At 39.7% G+C, this 19,669-nt stretch overlaps 1 protein-coding gene across 4 annotated transcripts in view; it reads left to right on the forward strand.

The window, feature by feature from the left end:
- zgc:162952 (PKc_LIMK_like_unk domain-containing protein) overlaps positions 1–19,607 on the forward strand; it is a 28,527-nt gene extending 8,920 nt beyond the window's left edge. For 2 of the 4 annotated variants that reach the window (XM_067601473.1, XM_067601482.1), the window contains 8 exons: positions 6,596–6,789; positions 7,257–7,378; positions 9,225–9,273; positions 9,630–9,779; positions 14,554–14,727; positions 15,063–15,146; positions 16,161–16,247; positions 17,858–19,607. In XM_067601473.1, the coding sequence (XP_067457574.1) occupies positions 6,596–6,789; positions 7,257–7,378; positions 9,225–9,273; positions 9,630–9,779; positions 14,554–14,727; positions 15,063–15,146; positions 16,161–16,247; positions 17,858–17,962 (965 nt within the window). In that variant the 3' untranslated portion in view covers positions 17,963–19,607. Of the gene's footprint in view, positions 1–29; positions 133–160; positions 426–6,595; positions 6,790–7,256; positions 7,379–9,224; positions 9,274–9,629; positions 9,780–14,553; positions 14,728–15,062; positions 15,147–16,160; positions 16,248–17,857 lie in introns of those variants that run through there. The other 2 variants (XM_067601490.1, XM_067601499.1) reach the window with 2 other exon arrangements.
- The last annotated feature ends 62 nt before the right edge of the window (positions 19,608–19,669 follow it).

Raw genomic sequence — 19,669 nt, forward strand, 5'->3', positions numbered from 1 at the left:
GTGATGACGCAGTAAATGGAGCAGGGGTCGCCTCCTTCCCTGCTCGGAGATTTGCAGAGATGCCGCGGATGACGCCTCCACAGGAAAGCGTGAAATGAAGACGGAAGTCTGTCATCAAAGACTGTTTTCTCGGTCTGTCAAGTAGGCATGTAGTGAGGCCTGTTTATTTTTATGATGACAGCATGTTGTGATTATTTTCTATTCAGTATTGAAGTTTGCTGCGCGCTACACGTAGAGCTGAATTAAAGAGTGACTTGCTAGAATGACATTAAGAGTATTGGCACGTCTGGCCGAACTAACCGCAGTAATGAAAGGAATGTTGGGGGACTTCATTCATTAGCATTTAGCCTTTTGTTTGGTTACATATGATCACATCTGCTATGTCTCTTGATGAGGAGAAAAGGACAACCTGACATCTCATCGCTGTGAGTGAAAACATCGTTCTTCTTTATGAGTTAAATTTTAAAAAATGGATTAAAATATTCCTGCAAATGCAGCGGTCAAGTTCAAGTTTCGTAATTGTTTTATTAAAGTTAAATATTGTTTTATAAATGTTACTGTTACAGAAATAGCCTAATATGCTTCATAGTCTACAGAGGCCCACTGTGGTTCTGATTTATTTTCATGAATGAAAACATTTCAAAAACATTCCCGCCCTCTGACCCTGTAAATACTACAATGATAATCATTGTAATTTAGTGAGAGCTCACAGATGCTTCATGCCTTATGAGAATGAGTTCAATTCAGTTTTTAAACAACCACAAATATGCCCTGCAAGATCTGTAATGTCTTTACCTTTCCCTTGACAGGGAAGGTGATATAACTCAAAAGCAGCATTGTACTATTTGTGCCCTAATGTGTAAATACATGGTTAATGTTCTGCAATAGTGACGTTATTCTAGATCACTGCTTTGTCGACCACCGAGTGTGGTTGACGCCAGCGAGGAGCCACAGCTATGTGTGGTCCGGCTCTGGCTGTCCTTGATTGATCTGGTGTCAACCCATCCGACATATCACAGATCCCCTTCCGCCATCGCTGCCTTCACAAACCTGCAGACGAAAGCAGAGCTGTGGGGCTGCTGTGGCTCTGAATTGAGCGTCACCTCGCTTTGGAAAATCCATGAAGCAATTAACAGCTAGTGTGGCTTGGCTCAGGCCAGTTTAAGTGCTTGGCTTTAAAGCATTAGGCTGCCGCCAAAAATGTCATGACTAGAGGGCTGTTAAAGGCAGATTAATGTTCTGCTGTGGTGCAGTTGCCCGCGTCGTCCACATACTTTATCCCTGAAGTCACCGGGACTCTGAGGATGCTGTTATCCACACCCAAACTCCGTCTAGAATCTCAGTAAGAGACTTGGTTAGCATTCATTTGCCTCATTATTGCACCTGGAGATTACCAGTCTTAAGTAGTGTATGTCCTCTGGGAGAGTAGCACCTCATCGAGTTCATTAACACATATTTGGTGTAAAAAGGAGAGAGCAGATTGAGCCATTGATGCTGTGATGTGTATCACTTCAGTGTGAACTCCTGAGTGAGTCACCACCTTGACGTCACCTAATGACGCAAGTCTCCCTGTTTGGGAAGTGATGCGAGCCTTCATCGCTGCTCAGAAGTCATTGGTGTAAGTGCACAAACACACACAAATACAAACACAGCCTCTGCTTTGAGCTAACATCACATCCTAGTCTGATGTTTTGGACATTCCCCGAGAGAGGCCTTGTGTTAGAGAACGGTTCTCTGGGGAAAAAATCTCGCTTTGGTGTGAACTGATTTTTACTGTGAAACTTTCATGAACAGCATTCCTTATCAGCTGGCAGGACGTCAGCGTGGCGATGGTCAGCCCTGATATTTCTGGTGGTCTGCCGCAGGTCAAACTCACAGCGGGTTGTGATAACTGCCCTTCACCAGAGACAGACACGTTTCCTGGATGTTGCTGATATAACCTTCCCATCCCATGTGTGAAAAAACACAAAACCAGGGCTGTTGACAAATCACTTCTTGGCTAATGTGTCAGAACTGACAACAGAGTTGCTAGATGAGTCTGTGCTGCTGGTACATATACCACATTACATCCATGCAGTTGTGTAAAGATGTTATATGTGTGGCTAGATTCTTATTACGTTGCCTAAATGTGGAGTTTCTGGCTCCAGAAAGATCATGACTAGTGGTAAACCCAAACTGCAGGCTTCAAAATGTTCAGAAACCTTTGCATGATGTCACAGATGGGATATCCATGCTTTTCTGCAGTGTGTGGTCACGATGGGACTCGTGTACTAACAGCGGATGGGAAAAAGAGAGAGATGGAGTAAGAAACATATCCTGGAATAACAAAATCTAAGGCGAGAAACAGGAAAGGAGAAACAAATTGCTAACTTCAGTCGTCAAACCCTAACCCTAACTATCTGACATTAGTGTTTGTTTTCACTGACATATCTTTTATTAGCATATGAGGCAGTTGAAACGAGCTCACTTCCATTTTCTGTCACTGATAAAGCTTCAACCTGCATGATTGAAATTTTGGCCACGTGGCAGCAGCGAAACAAGCTGTAAACACGACACTGACATATTATCACCTTCAAAAGTCGATGTAGTCAGTCTGTTAGCAAACAGTTGCCCATTTCCACCTTCAGCAGAAAAAAAGTTAAAGACATTTTGTGCAAGTTCCAGCTGATTCTGTTCTTCTTCTGCATGTATACAGGCATGCATGTGACAAAGATTTTATGCTGAAGAAGAAGCTAGAAGAAGAAGAAGCTAGCTAGCAAATGTAAACAACGTAGGGGTAGATTTGTTTTAATCAGCTTTGCAGGTGATGTATGAAGTGTTGTATGAAGTGATGCTGGGAAACCCAATGACACTGATTCAGACAGCAAAAAGGATCATGTGACTGCAAGATGGACAGATTTAAGACCATGTGATCCTTATCAAGCAACACATCAGTCAAGTCCAAAATAGGAAGAAGCCCATCTTGCCAATATATGAGAAACTTCTGTCTTTTGTGTGTAAAGTTTTTTTAGCAATTTGGGCAAAGTTTAACTTGCATTTTTCATCAGCAAAACAGAAACATGCACCAAAAGAAACATTCTTAATACTGTAATGTTATTTTTATTCAATTTAACAGAGCTCTTTTTGCTACTCCAACATTTTAGTCCCCTCCAAAGTCACACTTCCAAAGGGGGAGTACGACAGAAAGAGTTTAGGAATAAAGGCCTGTTTTCTACGGTGCAGAGGGAAAGGAAGGAGAGGTGAAGGATTGAGACAGTAGAAAACAGAGACAGAGACAGTGACAGCTAGATGATAGGGCTGCACTGTAAGCGTTTCTCTATGACAGCGCTGGAGCTGAGACTGTGATGATTGTTTGGTCCGGAGCCGAATGAACAAAAGCAGCATGAATAGCCGGGGTTGATTCCCTGCGGCTTGATTGACAAAACCCTGCCAATTGTGTTAGCGTGTCAGCGTGTGCTTTCCACCGGCGTCAGTGTAAAGGCGAAAGAGACTGTTGTTGTGGAAAAAACAAACTCTGACCTTCAGTGTTATCACACCAGTCCTTTGTGGCTGAAATTAGGTCAGGACTACCCTTGTTGTGAGAAAAAAAATGGAAGTTTGTAGCAATTCTAAGACAGGATGCTTAGGTACATTCATTTAGTCAATAACTGTCTGATTGTAAGAGGAAGTGCCAGTTTGAATTGATGATGTCTGCCCAGATTCTGTTATTTTGTGTTTGATTTGTCCAGTTTTCTCTTTTTAATTGAATATTTTTTGGGTTTATTCAGTTGACAGAAGAAGCTTGTTTGTCTGGAATCAGTGTCTTGGGGAATATACTTTATTGAATATTTGCATTTAACAAAGCATTATTTAAGTACTTACTTAAATACAGTTCTGAGGTACTTGCACTATACTTAAAGATCCCCTCCAGATATACTGTATATTCTCAGTGTTTGTGCACTGGAGGCTTAAAGTTTCCACATCACACAGGATTGGCTTCCAAGCTAGCTGTGATGTCACAAATCATACTCGTAGGCCCGCCCCTTAAACTCAGAGTTTCAGTGAGTGCAGAGAAACTTTCCACTTTCAGCAGATGGATGTGAAAACAGCCTTCTGGTGTCAAACTGAAGCTCAAACATCCAACTGTAGGAACAAGAAGAAAAACATCTTTCTGAGTGGAGGGGGACGTTACATTTTTCAGAGCATAGAACTTATGCAAGTAAATGAGATTATAGAATAAATTAAACTATCCAGTAAATATAAAATTGTTAAAATTTCCTCTACAGCAACCAGCTACAACATAAAAATACTGCTTACAGGTTACATGTATTAGTTATCCAATTGTATAATGAAAGATCCTCCAAACATGTTTTAAAACAGATACAAATGTTTTCTATATACTGTAGTTTTTATGTGTCTGATATGGATTTTTTCACAAAAAGTTCAGTTATTTAGTTAGAAATTACATCTAATCCTTCTCCCTCATTGAAAAATCCAGAATCTATGAACATACAAATATTGATCATTTCAAAAGTTTAACTTCTTGGACACATTGAAAGAACAGTCTCAGTATATTTGCACTGGAACCACAAGTGGAACTATTTCAACCATTTATCCATTTATTGATCCTATTTCAACTATTTATCTGTTACTTTCAGTTAACTATTTAGACATCTGCTTGCTAGTTAATTGGTTTTCATACCCTCTGAATCTCAACACTTGGTGTTCAGGTGTTACAGTTCACTCAATTTATATTAAATTAAATTGTAATTTCTAATTTTCAAATTAGCTCAGCTGCTCCACAATCTTTCCATGTAGCCTCTGGCAACTGCAGAAGTAGCCCCTGGGGTACAAGTACCTCTTGTTGGGATTCACTGCTGTAGAGTATATTAAAAAGAATGAGTTATATGAGAAATAATGAGATTTGTTATAGAAATAATTTAAGAAATATAATTAACATTGAAAGCAAGCTCTCTCATAACCATCCAAAGTGTACACCAATCAATGCAGCACATTTACTGACATATCTTTGATGCCATATACACAATATGTGTTTTCTATGAGCCCTTGTCATAAATGAGATTATACCTACATTGAGGACAAACAGCTCACTTGACCCCTCTGGACAGTGTCTGTTATCCGTTGGTCCTACCTCTATTTTAAGCTTCACATTATTCACCTTCTTTGTTTCACTGTGTAAAGTGGAAGCACTTTCCCTCGTCCATGCAGCTAATAAGTAGGAGAGTGAGATTAGACCTTTTGTAAGCCTCCCTTTCATCCAGGGTTGCTTTCATACATTTAAATGCATAAATCACCCTTTTGGTTGTCACACAGTGTTTTGCGTTGGCGTGATGGGTTTAGCAGCAGAGTGCATTTATTATTTTAGATATAGTTGGGCTGAGCAACTGTGTGTAGCAGATATAGTCATGGAATATGAATAGTGTTGCAAGTCTTTGAGGTACAGGAGCTTAAAACTGAGTGAATAACAGTCAATCACTTGAATACATGATGTTTTGATCTGATTAAATTTGGAACATTTTTCACTCAGTGTAGCACCTCATTATCCCTTTGATATAAAAGGATGGTTTATCAAATTACAAAAGCTTGTCACTATTGTTCGCTTGTCACTTGTGTGACAGGTTGACAATAATAATATTCTTAGATTTATCCACAATTTTTCCATACATGGTGTAGAATTCAAAACGCTCCTCACATTACTTCTCAGATGATTATCTGTTCAGCAAGACTTGCTCATTTTCTCAATTTTGCATTAGCTAATGGAGCAACAATGGTCACTGATAGAACAACAGGGCATGCAGTGGGTCAGATTAAACATAGTGCAATTATTTTCCTGCGTCAAACAGTAGCTCTTATTTCATATAATGAGAGACAGCCCTACTACCTAGCTATGCAGATAATTATGAATTTTGAAATGTTTGCCTCTGATCTATGCCACACCTCCAGTACAATGGAGGTGGAAGGAACTTTGATTAGATTAGAATAAAAGATTACATAATTATGTCCCTCTCACTCCCAGTTACATCATGAACATGTCCAGTGGAGCTAATTTCTACTAAAGAAATGGTCCTTATGAACTGTTCAAGGCACATTCTGTGGTTCACAGGTTGGGTCCAAAAATCCATTTTGGACCAGGTCTACTGAGGACAAGTAGACCATACAGTCTCAAATACAGAGAGGACCAAAAACCACATCCAAAAAGCAAAATGTGTGATCATGACTCACCATATTATCAGAGCTGACACAGACCCAAGGCAAAACATTGGGACCCCACTGGCCCAGCATGAGTCCGGGGTTGGGTCTTGGTTACCAGGCAAGGACCTTTGAAGACTGTTTCTGAAAGAGATGTCACTGCTGATTTAGCGCCACAAACCAAATTCTATTCACCTCCATTGTAAAAAAATTAACTACAGATATCACTAGAGGTACAGTAAGTGAGAAAATATGTTTTTTTTGTAATTTTGGTGAACTAGCCCTTTGATATTGTGCCTGTCTGTGGTATTTTCTTCTCTACAGTTCTACATCTGCATGTCGCAGGTTCATTGAAAGAGTCATGATATCAGCTTTCAAAGGCTAACATGTGTCTCTACTTTCCCAGCTGACATCTCCAGGATGTGTGATGTGGACGTGTCCTCAGAGCCCACCAGTCCCACCCTGTGTGGTGAGTCTTCAGACAAGTACTACCATGTGGACCGCTGGCAGAAACTCCGCACCGCCGTCCGCAAACTGGAGTTCTGGGAAAACTTCACCGCTGAGCTAATCGGGAGCGGCTTCTTCTCCAAAGTCTATAAGGTATTCCTTCTAGTGTCCTCCCCCACTTTCTGCCTTGTTGCCGGCCTACGTGTGTGCTACCATCAAAGCTTGCTTTGTTCCAGCCACTAATTGGGACATTCTTGCCATTCTTTGATTGGCCCACCAGCTTGAAGACCATGGGGGCGCAATACTCATCCCCAGCTGAGACCTTACATAACTCCTAATAAAACCAGTGCTGGAGCAGAGCAACAAGGAGAGCTGATTTCTGTACATTTAGGCTTTGTCCCTGATGAAATGAGCTAGAAAGAGGCCACAGGATGATGAGTAATTGGGGAAGTCAAAGCTATCATGTGACTGGATTGAATGAAATAGTGAGGATCTTCTTGGAAACTGTTGTCACCACAGTATCTCTGCTAGCCTATCCACCAGTCCTGCTACAACTACTGCTTCTGCTTCCACAGTCAGTGCTATTAACAGACACTACCACCACTCTGTCTGTCCCTCAGGTGATGCACAGTACCAGTCGGAAGGTGATGGTGGTGAAGATCTACAAAAACGACGTGGACCAGGACAGCATCGTACGTGAGATCAGCCTGCTGCAGAAGCTTTCCCACCCCAACATCGTCAGGTACAACTGTTCATGTCCCACTTAGTTCCACTCTGTCCTGAAGCCTTCATGGTTAATCTAAAGCAAGAGAGCTCCTCAGTGTGACTTATATAGACCTCTCATCCCTCCCACACATCACACTCTCAATGTCACTCTCTTTTTCCCCACATCTCAACTTCACAATCTGGAATATGACAGCAGTAGTATAATGGTAAATGCATTTATATTCCATTATACGATGGTCTAAATGTATCTCAATAAGAGGAAATATTCATTACTGCATTCAGAGCTTTATGGCCATAATCACTTTAAAGGACTGTACCAGTGTTTTCTGTAGATTTAGTCTATTTACTTCAAATTACACACTCATTATATCACAGCTAAACCATTTTTGTGTAACTGACACTTCAATATGGACTTTTCCTGACTTGACTGACTTGTGTACTGTATCACAGTGACCATTACGTCTGTCTAAATGCTAAAAGTTACATAATAGTTGTTGAATGGTAATGAAGCAAGCTGCCGTTTGAAGTGAGGTTTTCACTGCTTTACTCCACTGCGATAATACAACCACTAGCGGCACTATTAAAGCAGAACTCCATTGATTTTACAGTTTGTTTCCAGGAGTGCTACTGAATATGTGCAAAACGTAGTATAAAGCCTTTCGTGGCTCCAAAGGGAGCTATGTGAAATCTGATAAATTGCCTCACATGATGAAAACTACAAGTTTGAAAATGAAAAAAAATCAGTCTGGCTGTGTCTGAGACTCAGATGCTGCAGCTGCAGTCAACACAAATAAAATTAGACTTTGGTGCTATTTAACACTGTCCCTGTTGTCTACAGCAGTTACATAAAGTGTGAAGCCAGGCAGACATAATGTTTGCCTAAGCAATCTTATTTTAGCCATTTAGCAAGGTCACAGCAGAAAGGTTATCAGAGAGCAGCTTATCTGCTGAGGTCACGGCTTACAGTACAGCAGACTGTGATGAAAGCAGTCCACACTGTTAGTACCTGGTACACACAAACCTGCGCACTCTGTGTGGACTGAAACCAAACACAAAGTGCGTGTTAATGATGTTTGTTGAGGCCATTATTCCCAGGACCAAACACAATGCTGTTGCTCAACTGTTCTGTCTTTTTTAAATATCAGCTTTGATAATAAACTGTGATCAAGTGTAAAATTCATGTCTGAAGGATAAAACTACTAAAGGATATACTCAATACTCATTTTTTGTTATTTCGGCTCAGTACGTCTAGGTTTCTTACTAATGTTATCAGTTGTATCCCTGCACGACACCTGCAGTGTATGTCACACACACACACACACACACACACACACACACACACTGTCCTTCTGCAAAAAAATACTCACTAGAGCACCAAATGTGTATTAATCCACCTGTAAAAATAGTCCCCAACAAATGCACTATTTCCTCCTGTTTGACTAATATTTACTAACAACTACAGTGACCAGTTGCGAGATTATGGAACCAGTTTTGTTTTTTTTAAAGTGTGTTTATGAACTGCTTTAAATATTTAAGTCTGCAGTAGAACAGGCCTGGGGCTACAGAAAGAGGAAGGACACAGTTCTGTACTGACGGACTAATAAATATTTGATTTGTTGTAGAATATTGCTAGCCTTTTCTTTTTATTAACTTTAAGCGTTTAAAATATGGTTATTATTAGTACTCTGTTAATCAAGCGGCCTATAATACAGATCTCTGTTAAGGGAAAAAGTACTTTATATATCAATAATGAATAAAAAGACATGCAAATTCATTTAAAACAAATGCTATACTAATAGATTTTCTTGGAACATGTAACTTTAATAAAAAAGTAATAACAAATGTATTTCTTCATTTTCTAGATATCTGGGAATCTGTGTGAAGGAAGACAAACTCTATCCTATCTTAGAGGTGAGTCAAACACTTTTTTTTTGACACTTGTGAGTCATCGTTGCTGTGTTTGTTCACAATCAGGCTTTGTTCTGAGTGAAAAACACAACAGATTACACTGATATGAGTTGATAGTGATAATGAAATGCTTGACAAGTTGAGTCAGACATTTATTGTATAACCAGACGTGGGTCCAGCAGTATTTGCAGTGATCATAAATCTACAGTCTTATCAGATCTTAGTCATTACTTCAGAGTAATAAGGCTCGTATATTATATGATAATCTTATATTTTTATATTGTCCCCCTGCATCAACCTCCTATTTCTATAATCTGAAATAATCCAACTATATTCATATCATATCATCCTAACTCCAGTATGTGAATGGTGGATGTCTGGAAGAGCTTCTGGCCAGGAAAGATGTTCCCCTGTGCTGGAGAGAGAAGGTGGACCTGGCCTGTGATATAAGCAGAGGGATGATCTACCTGCACTACAAGAACATTTACCACAGAGACCTCAACTCTAAGGCAAGACCCTCAGTCTGTCTTTCACTCTGTCCTGTTATTTCACTGCTGCAGCGGTCCAGTACGCGTCCCCACAGGGATCATTAAAGTTTCACCTCATCTCTCATCAGCTGCTATCACTACTGCTCCACCACAGAGACCTCACAGGGGGGGATGCACTACCACAGCTCAACAACTAAAATATAACACCACAGGCAGTGTGCAAAATACTGTGTGACGATCGGGGGGGTCCTGGACACAAATGGATCCATGGACGTTTTAACTATACAGAGGCGGAGCAAATACTGCAATATAGTTTTACTGCGTTATCATAAAAACAATCAAAGATTTCAATAGTTACATAAAAATAAACCTTTCTGTGTAGATAAATAGAAAACAATTTGGCCCATTGTTGAGATTTCAAGTTGTCAACTAAGGGACCCCAGAACCCCTGAGACCCCCTGTATTTTGTACACTGACCACAGGGACAGATTATCAACAAAATACAACATCAAAATGTTTTTTTCCTGTATAGAATAATCTGAAAACTGAGCAAATTTTAAGTTATTTTATGGGATGTGTGACCTTTGCTCAAATAACATCTGTAACAACAAAACCAAGAGTCTACAGCCATGCTAACAACTCTTTGAGGCTGCACCTGAGCTAAATGCTAACATCATCATGCTAACACAATGTAACATTATGTTCACAATGATAATGCTAGCGTTAGCTGATGTTTAGCAGGTACAGTGTTTGCTGTGTTCACCGTATTGTTCTAGCATGCAAACATTTTCTAAATAGCACTATTCACAAAGTAAAGCTGATGCTGATGGGAATGTCATTAGTTTTGCAGGTATTTGGTCACAAAGCAGAGTATTTTGACCAGATGATGCCACTAGATAAAAAGTTATTACAGTTCATGCTCTGGGGAACATGAATGTCACAGCAATCCAGCCAATAGTTGTTGAGGTATTTCAATAAAGAACAAAAAAGTTCACCTGGAGGTGGTGTTAGAAGAAAATTCAGGGGATTCATCCTCTTGGGATCATGAATGTTTGTCCAAAATGTCGTAACAATCCATCTCCTAGATGTGGAGATATTTCAGCCTGGACCAACAGACTTTTTCATCGCTAGAGCTGTGCTGCTATCATTGCTAAAAAATTCTGATACAAACTACACATTACACTGACACAAATGTTGGTCGTGCTTTTTGTCATTTGGCAAGGACTCCTCAGTTTCCCCTGCTTCTTTTCGTCTAATGAGTTTTTTCTCACCATCTGGGAGGTGCAGGATCTCCGTCGTATATCACTTTGCCTGAATTACCTCAGTGCCCTCCTTTGTTCAATTTCCTAGCAGGAGTCTAGTTTGCACGGCATTTGCTGTGTTGTCAGATAAATTCAGCAGCATCATATCCTATTTACTCTATGGTTGTTCATTCAGACCTGAAAGTTGCAGTGAAATGTCAGAGCACTTAAAGACACAAATCAGCAACAGATGTTTTGTGCATCATTGCTAGCCGAATAGCATACAAGTAGCTTAACCAGTCTCTTTTATACACTCGCATTACCTTTATCTCCTCACCTGTAACAGTTTTCTTTTTAAAAAAGATCATTTGTTGTGTAAATGAAGCGACCAACTTCTCATTATAGACTTGAAAAGCCTGACAGGCCATGGGGGGTTTACGAGGCCCAGGACTCTGGCATGCCTCCATCCCAGAACCTGCTTTTTCCCACAAATGTTATTTGAGGTTTGTTTGTAGTCGCTTTAACTACCAAATGTCTCGGGCTTGTCCCAAAGGAAAACCAAATGAGTGCCAGAGCGAACACTGTCACAGTAAAATAAGGAAAATACAAGTACTATGCTTCTCTACAATTTAGCCGACACACTGTGTGTGTGGTAAACCTCAAACATTCTGTAAAATCAAACACAGTTTTCTTATTCATTAACTCTTGTGAAAAATCATCTGAAGACATCCTCATCCACACACTTATGCCTGGGTGTGTGTGTGTGTGTGTGTGTGTGTGTGTGTGTGTGTGAATACACTGTGTAGGTGCATGTCCGTCTCTCATGGTTGCCAGGCTTCACAGAAGAAACAGTCAGTAATGCAAAGGGACAAGGCAACATGACAGTCACTCTATTGTCATGCTAATAGACTGTTGCTAACTAAGTGCTGTTGCTACACACATAACTTGTCCACACTCACATGCGCACAGGATTTGTATGAGAAGAGGGGCCACGAAACCTTCTCACCATGCACGTCACCCCGAGGCAACTCATTTGGCTTTGTCCCAATTCTCTTTATTCACATGGTGACCATAGTTGATTTACGTCACGCTCTGGCTGCATAAATGGGATTGATCTATCCGTAATGTGGATCCATGAATGGTGATAATTGAATGAATCTTTGAGGTAGTTAAAGCTGCACTAATCAATCTTTTTTTTATCAAACAGTAGATCAAATAACACATAAGTTCTCTCAGCTCTACAGAGCATTTCAGCCTTTTTTAAGCTTATTGTTTTGGTTTCCTGGCCCCCAAACTTCAGATTAAGTTTTAAGCCACTATGTTTATAAATGTTATGTGATTATAGCATCTCTGAAATTATCCTGATGACATAAAATTTTGTTTGGTGGTGCAACTGGTGCAGCCAATGTTTTTCTTTAAATTATTTATTTACACAATGTCCTGGTAACTACAGCATTATTAATGTATAGTTAAAGCTGCATGAATCAATATTTGTATCTGAAACTATCTAAACAGAACAGTAACTGTGTGTAATGTAAAAGTGTTTACACTTTGCTTCAGTTTGACCACTCTCACCAACCTTGTTTACATCAGCAGCAGGCAGCTGTTTGCAGTGAAAAAGTGCTGATACCTACCTGCTCCGCACCAAACTGCAGACAAGGGAGTTAAACATGCAGCTGTTCAAAGCCTCTTGTTTCTATCAGAAATTGGTGGAGACCAAAAAAAAAGCTTAAATGGAGGTTAGAACGTCTTTAGCTTCTGTACTGTGACATATTTCCTAGTGAATATGTGAAAGGTATACTGATACAAGAAAATCAAATCCATTTCATTTTAATAAATCCACATTTTCCCTCTTTAACCTGAATAACAAACCAGGACTTGATGCTGCGTTTGGATCCAGATGGAGAACCGGGGCTAGCTCAGAGGCTAACGCTCCCCTAGCCTCCCAGTTTAAATTTCATGTCAGTCGAAGAAAGTTTGCAACATAGTGTTGACTTCCTGTTGCCAGCAGGTGGTTTTACACAAGTGTGTCTTTAATGCAGCAGTAGTGGAGGTCACCTGACATGCATTTTCATGAATATCGAACGTTGCATGAAATGTAAATTGGATGCTGTTTGTCATATAAGGCTGACTTCCTGTTGTCAGTAAGTGGCGCTATGACTGACTCAGTATTGACATGTAGATGTGTGCCTGGAATCTTATCAAACCATAATAAACCCTAGCTAACTAGTCATTTTATGTATTCCCTGGGTTTGTCTGTGGTACAGTAAGGCATGTTCTGATGAAATATGACAAATGGTCACAATGATTGTCACTCTGTAATCATTGCAATGCAAACCCACACTTACATTACATAAATCTGATCAGAAAAGTAGGAATTTGTACTTTTTCCTCTTTTAAACACTGAGTCAAAGAAAAGTTTGGAGAATGTTTTTTACGCTTTAAATTTGGGTGAGGAAAGTTTGGCTGGGATTAAGTCATCCATAGCAAATCCAGTTAAGTGGCTGAACATGAGAAGCTTCTGACGCCAGAGTCTAAGGACGTCCAAAAGGCAAATTACATTCCAAAGCCCCCGAACCAAAATGCAGTCATTGTGAATACGCCTCAGTAACCCCACAAGTTAACTTCAATCACAGTTTACACTCTTAGAGAAGTTTAGGCCCCATTTAATTAGTGCTTACAAGCTGCTTTTTTCTTCTCTCTCCTTTTCTACTAACGCTTTCCATTTTTGTTCCCCACACTGTTGCTTTCCTTGGCAGAAAGATTAGGGACCGGGGCTAAATTTAGAGGTGATGTCTGAGATTGAAGTTTTTCCCAGGAGAGCCTCGTAATGACAGGCTGCCGGACGGAAAAGGCTTCTGGTGCAATGGAAGCCAGATGCTGAGACGTCACATTCACACACACCCAGTCAAACACAAAACAGAAACCTGTGCACAGAAAAACAGAAAAAAAAAGTGATTTATACACATGTATTAGCATCACAAACATATACACACACCTCGGGCCAGGCGTTGTTGTTATGCAACCACAGCTCTGAGCTCTCTGTGCTCCCCCGCTGTCTGCTTCTCCTCACACCTCCAGCTCTGTACAATCTCAGTTTGTTTTTTTTCCACAGAAAGTATGAACTTTTTTTATTAAAATCTATCTGATGTCACTCAGTCAGTGTGGTCTGCCTCTGATGTGATGGAGGCTCCTCTGTAGCACACAAGCAGCCAAACTGAGTCTCTGTTGTTCTCTGAGTCTCTCACATGTGGGGGTGAATTATTTAGTGTGCTGGAAAGGTGCTGACAGTAGATCCTATTGAGCCCATTGATAAGTGAAGAGACTACAGAGAGACTGTTTGTCTGGCAGCTGGTGTTCCAGGAAACACATGCTTACTCAATGGAAGCACATTCAAAGATCAAGACTTTAAAAGACGAGATAAAGTAGACAGTTGACAAAACTAACTGTTCATGACTCCTGCCGCCTCAGATATCAGTCCTACACTGCCCTCTGCTGGCAGAATATCACACTGCAGTTGTAATAACTTGTCTCACCTGTTTGTGTTTCTCCAGAACTGTCTGATCCGGGTGACGTCTCGAGGTCGGGAGGCCCTGGTGACAGATTTCGGCCTGGCCAGAGAAGTGGTGGAGCTGCCGGTTAAAGACCCCGGCAGGAAGCTCTCACTGGTGGGCTCTGCCTTTTGGATGGCCCCAGAAATGCTCCGAGGAGAGCCGTACGACCGCAAGGTACCAGACGAAGTTTGTTGTATTGATGTCATTCATTGCAAACTTCTGAAACACAAAAGTCTTCATTCATAGTCAGTGTTTCATATGTTTGACAAGGACAGAAAGAGAGGCATTACCATATAAAAGAATGGGTGTGAAACCAAATGTTGCAGATATTATTAATATTTATGTTGTTTAAAATTCTTAATATAAGTGTAAGATAAGTATATTTTTACGCATTCGAGGTCTAATACAAGGTGTTTGGACACAATATTGCTGCAGGTGGAATGTCTACACTACAAATCTGTCTGAGATCAACACAGATTATTGTATCTTAATGTTGTTACTTGTTCCAGGTGGATGTTTTCTCCTTCGGCATTGTGCTCTGTGAAATCCTGGCCAGGATCCCTGCTGACCCAGAGATACTACCCAGAACACAGGTAGAGCTCAATAAGCAACCCGTCGTCACAGCAGACATCAGCTCATGTCAGGATGCTTCTAAAGGGAGAACTGCACTTTAAACCTCAAGCTCTAACTCAAATATTACATTACAGTGATATTAGTTAGTTTTTCAGGGGAAGCCTTAAAGGAATAGTTTTTCATTTGAGGAAATACTTTTATTTGCTTTCCTGCTGTGAGTTACATGAGAAGATGAATACCAATCTCCTATCTCTGCAGTAAGTACAGAGTTATAGCCAGGAGGCTATTAGCCTAGTTCAGCATAAAGAGCAGAAGCAGGGGAAACAGCGGACTCTCCCAAAGTTCAACATTTGTCTACCAACATCTTACTAATTAACACTGATTTAATTTGCACACAAACAAAGAAAAAATTGTAACAGTCTGTGCGACTCCCTGTAAAACCACAACTTTTGTTTGTATTTCTGTTTGTGTACAGCTTAAAGAAACGAGATTCAACGTGTTAATGAGTGAGCTACAGAGGTGTTGTTGAACTTTGGAGAGAGGTGTTTCCAGTCTTTATGCTGAGCTCGGCTTATCACCTCTTGTCTCTTGTGTCTCTCTCGGTGTCTCTATTGATCTTCTCATTTCACTCTCGGCAAGAAAGTGAAGCATACTTCCCAAAATGTCAAACTATTGCTTTAAACCAGAATTGCACTTGATTTAAGGATATGGAAATTATAACATGTATGAATATTCAGCACTGGTATAAATCAACCATTAGCAGTGTTTACTGCTACTGTACTGTAAGTACTGGTGTGTAAACCCTTATGTATCATATATGAGCCAATACAAGTTTCACTTCCAAACAGTATGTGAATAGCAGCATATGTTGTGTTAGTATGTGTGTATCTGTGAAAGAGACACAAATCTTCATTGTTGCAGCACATGGATGTGTTGAAGGTGAAACATCCTTTACCAGCGTCTAGTAAAATGTGTAATATTACTGTACATAGTGTGCTGTCACTGTAGTGACTGTTGACATTCATGTATTTCAGGACTATGGACTGGATGTGAAAGCATTCAAGGAGCTGGTGACTGACTGTCCTGAGCGTCTTCTGGAGTTAGCAGCCAGCTGCTGTATGGTAGGTAGATAAAAGAGTTAAACGCACAATATGTAATCTTCGGCTGCAAGGTGTCTCTCAGTCAAAACCATAAATAAACGTCATGTAGTAGCGTCACTGCAGTCAGCTTCTCCTGGTTAGGATTCCTTCAGTGTTCATCGTTCATGAGGTTTTTACCGGAGTCAAATTATTTGCAGAGCACAGCTTGTTTCTCTGATAACTTAAGAGCCAGACATATGATGACTAAAATCCTTTATCTGGTTAAAAAATATAGTTAAAAACAACCAAGATCTAAAAGTATATTATAGAAATGTGGCCTAACAGTGGATAAAAAGTACATTTGTGACAGCTTCTGGCACGCTGCTTCTGGCACATACACAGGGAGGATATGACGCCATTGACCAAAGGTGACCAAATGAGACGGACTGTTACTTTAATTTTAAAAAATGGATTTCTCTGGGTTTGAACATTGTTGGAGGCATTTGGGATACTGTAAGCACACAACTCAATAAATATATATTACATAGGTCTAGAGGTTTTTAGACATTTTAATGCAGAAAAGTTCCATATTATACCTTTAACATGGAAACAAAACACAAAAAAAATGGGGTCATGGCATTGATCTGTTCTGTTCTGCAAATTACTATTATGTTTGTGTGTGTAAGTGTTGTATGTTGTTTATGTGTTATTAAAGTGAATTACATTTTATTGTGAATCATATCAAATATAGTACTATAACAGCTTTATTGCTGAAAATTTAATATGGTTTAGATATGGTTAGAAAATGGTAAAAAAAATGTATTATGTAAGAATATAATTACACTTTAAATCACAGGATATGTTAAGTAAATGTGCGGTCGGTGAAGGTTGGGATGGACTAAATAAATGGAGAACAAGGTTAATGATGTGAGGCTCTTGCATTTTCTTTTAAAAGAAAACTGTACTAAACAGCTGTTGTTTGAGTTTTCTATCTCTCAAAACACCTTTAAATGTAATAAAATGCCTTAAGCTTGAACTGGCCATGTTGGAGTGTAGTACACTATACCAGTACAGTTCCAGTGTTTGCATCATGTATAAGTTAAAGTGCCAGATGATCTATTGGGACAGTGAACACCCTAAAACTCTGGTATTTCCTTGATTAAATATATAGACTCTGCAGTTGTATTGTGCTCTTGTTGTGGCCCCCTGGTGGACACAATTAGACACTACTTACAATGTGCCTCAGCCAGGCAGATTGTTTACTTGTCAATAGAAAATGAGAAATTGTCGCAACTCCAAAGCTTAAAAGTTACTGAATGAAAGTGCAAACCTAAATTAATGACAATAATTTAGACCTCATGTTATTAATAAATTACAAAATGTTTAAAACTAAAACAATTAGCTACATTGTTATTTCCATATCAGTGCTAATGCTTGAGATCAATAAATATATTGTACACCAACAAGTCTGCATACATTCAAAACATTACCAATGATACCAATAATTAAGAACATTTACTCAACTACTGTACTTCAATGCAATTTTACTTTAGTGTGTTAATTTTGAAATGTTATAATCTTCTGGTCCTTTGTACTTTTACTCCGCTACATTTCAAAGTAAAATATTGTACTTTTTACTCTCCCGATCTAAGGTGGAGTCTTTCAGACGGCCAGCGTTCACGGAGTTGTTGGACGAGTTAGGAGAGGTTGCTGAGAGTCTGGAGCTGCCGCCCAAATCTGATCTGACCACGAGTTGAGCTGTCTGGCTCTGGGATTTGTCACTGTGTGGACAGGAAGCTGAACCTGAGCGGAAGAAACCTGAGTATTTCAGCCCTCTGTGGCATCACTCTCCTCCACTGCACAACGCACGACGATGGTTGAACTTGTCTTAACTGAGGTGGTGCAGATGTACTAGATGTGTTTTCAGAGAGCAGTGGACACTCTGCTGACTTCTCATGGACATTTTGCTTTGACACATTTGTGTACATATAAATAGTGGTTTGATTGATAGGAGTGAATATACAATATGTTTTGTTTCTTTGCCGCACGTCTTACTTGACTGAAAGGTCTTATCCTCTCTTCCTTCCTTGGTTCCTACTGTTCTTTGTGAGTGGTTTGTTTCGTAACCAACGATACAGATGATCAAGTCTGTTGATGTATTTTCTGCCTCTTCTACAGTATCTGCTTACCCGTCCCCTTTGTGATTCAGGTCGGCCTCTGCAGGCCTAGACTCTCACTCAGTGCCTCTCCAACAGGAAATTGCAATTGCTGACTGAGCGAGAACGGCCTGCCCTATACTTGGACTTCAACAAGTCCACCAGACATATAAGATGGGACTCAAAACAAAACCACTTCAGAAAACAGCCTGTGGATACAAGCAACAAATACAGGGCTGATAAATCAGGGGCTGAAGAGATTTTAAGTTGACTTTGAAGTGTGGAAACCTCAAACAAGCCATGGTCAAACCCCTAATTTGTTCTGTGTGCAGGTAAACAATTCATATTCACAGTCGCAGTTCATGTCGGTGTCAGTCTAAGCTATTTATTATTTCCATAAAACTATATTTTTCTTGAATAATACTGAAGCTTTTCAGGAACAAAGAAAAAAGTTTCTAGCCCTCTAGCTTTTATTTGGCATAATGACAATTTTGAGTCCTCCAGTCGAACCATTCATTTCTTAACAATTAAATCACAAAAAAGTGGTTGTTTTCAATAGCGGTGTGCACAATTTAATGTTCACATCTCATTTTGCTTTGTAGTTGTCATATTTTGTCGTTATTTGTCTGAGCTCATCAAGTTACTTGGAGCTGAAAATGTGTGTGTAAAAATTTTATGCTTATCTCTTGCTCTTTTTAAAATACTGACACCTTTTTGAGATTGAAGGAGTCCACATTGGTTTAAGTTTACCAGTATTTACTTTCTGGTCTCACAATGATTTTTCAGGCAGCTACAATAAAAAAGGAACTCTCACGAAAGCCATATTTCAGGCTTTCAGATGAATAAAAGATAACATTTCAGAGATACAGGTTTAGTTTTCTTGCACATGAATGATAAAAGTTTTGAAACTAAATATAAAAGAATAATGAAACAGAAACTGCAGCTGAAACCCAGAAACCCCAACAGGCTTTTACAAAGACAAACAGAACTAAAGCTGAATTGTAAAACAGATTCACCACAGAGGAGAATGTCTGAAAAGGCTAATCTGTAACTTTAGGTCCTATTTTGCAGACAGTTTTCTCCACTCGAGGAAGGTCATCTGCTCCGAGTGACTGTACAGATACTGCAGTCCGAGTGCTTTTCAGAAGTTGCTGTGTCAGTTTTCACATTCCATCATGGAAAACTAATTGAACCATTTTCATTGCAATTTTCTTTAATCTACTTAAATAAAAAACTGAAAAATAAAGTTCCAGTCCCATATTTCATATAAATACCTGTGTGTATTGTGTGTTGTGAGCTGCACTGGCA

This window comes from Thunnus thynnus, chromosome 2, assembly GCF_963924715.1.
Source record: "Thunnus thynnus chromosome 2, fThuThy2.1, whole genome shotgun sequence".
In the NCBI taxonomy this organism is placed as follows: Eukaryota; Metazoa; Chordata; class Actinopteri; order Scombriformes; family Scombridae; genus Thunnus; species Thunnus thynnus.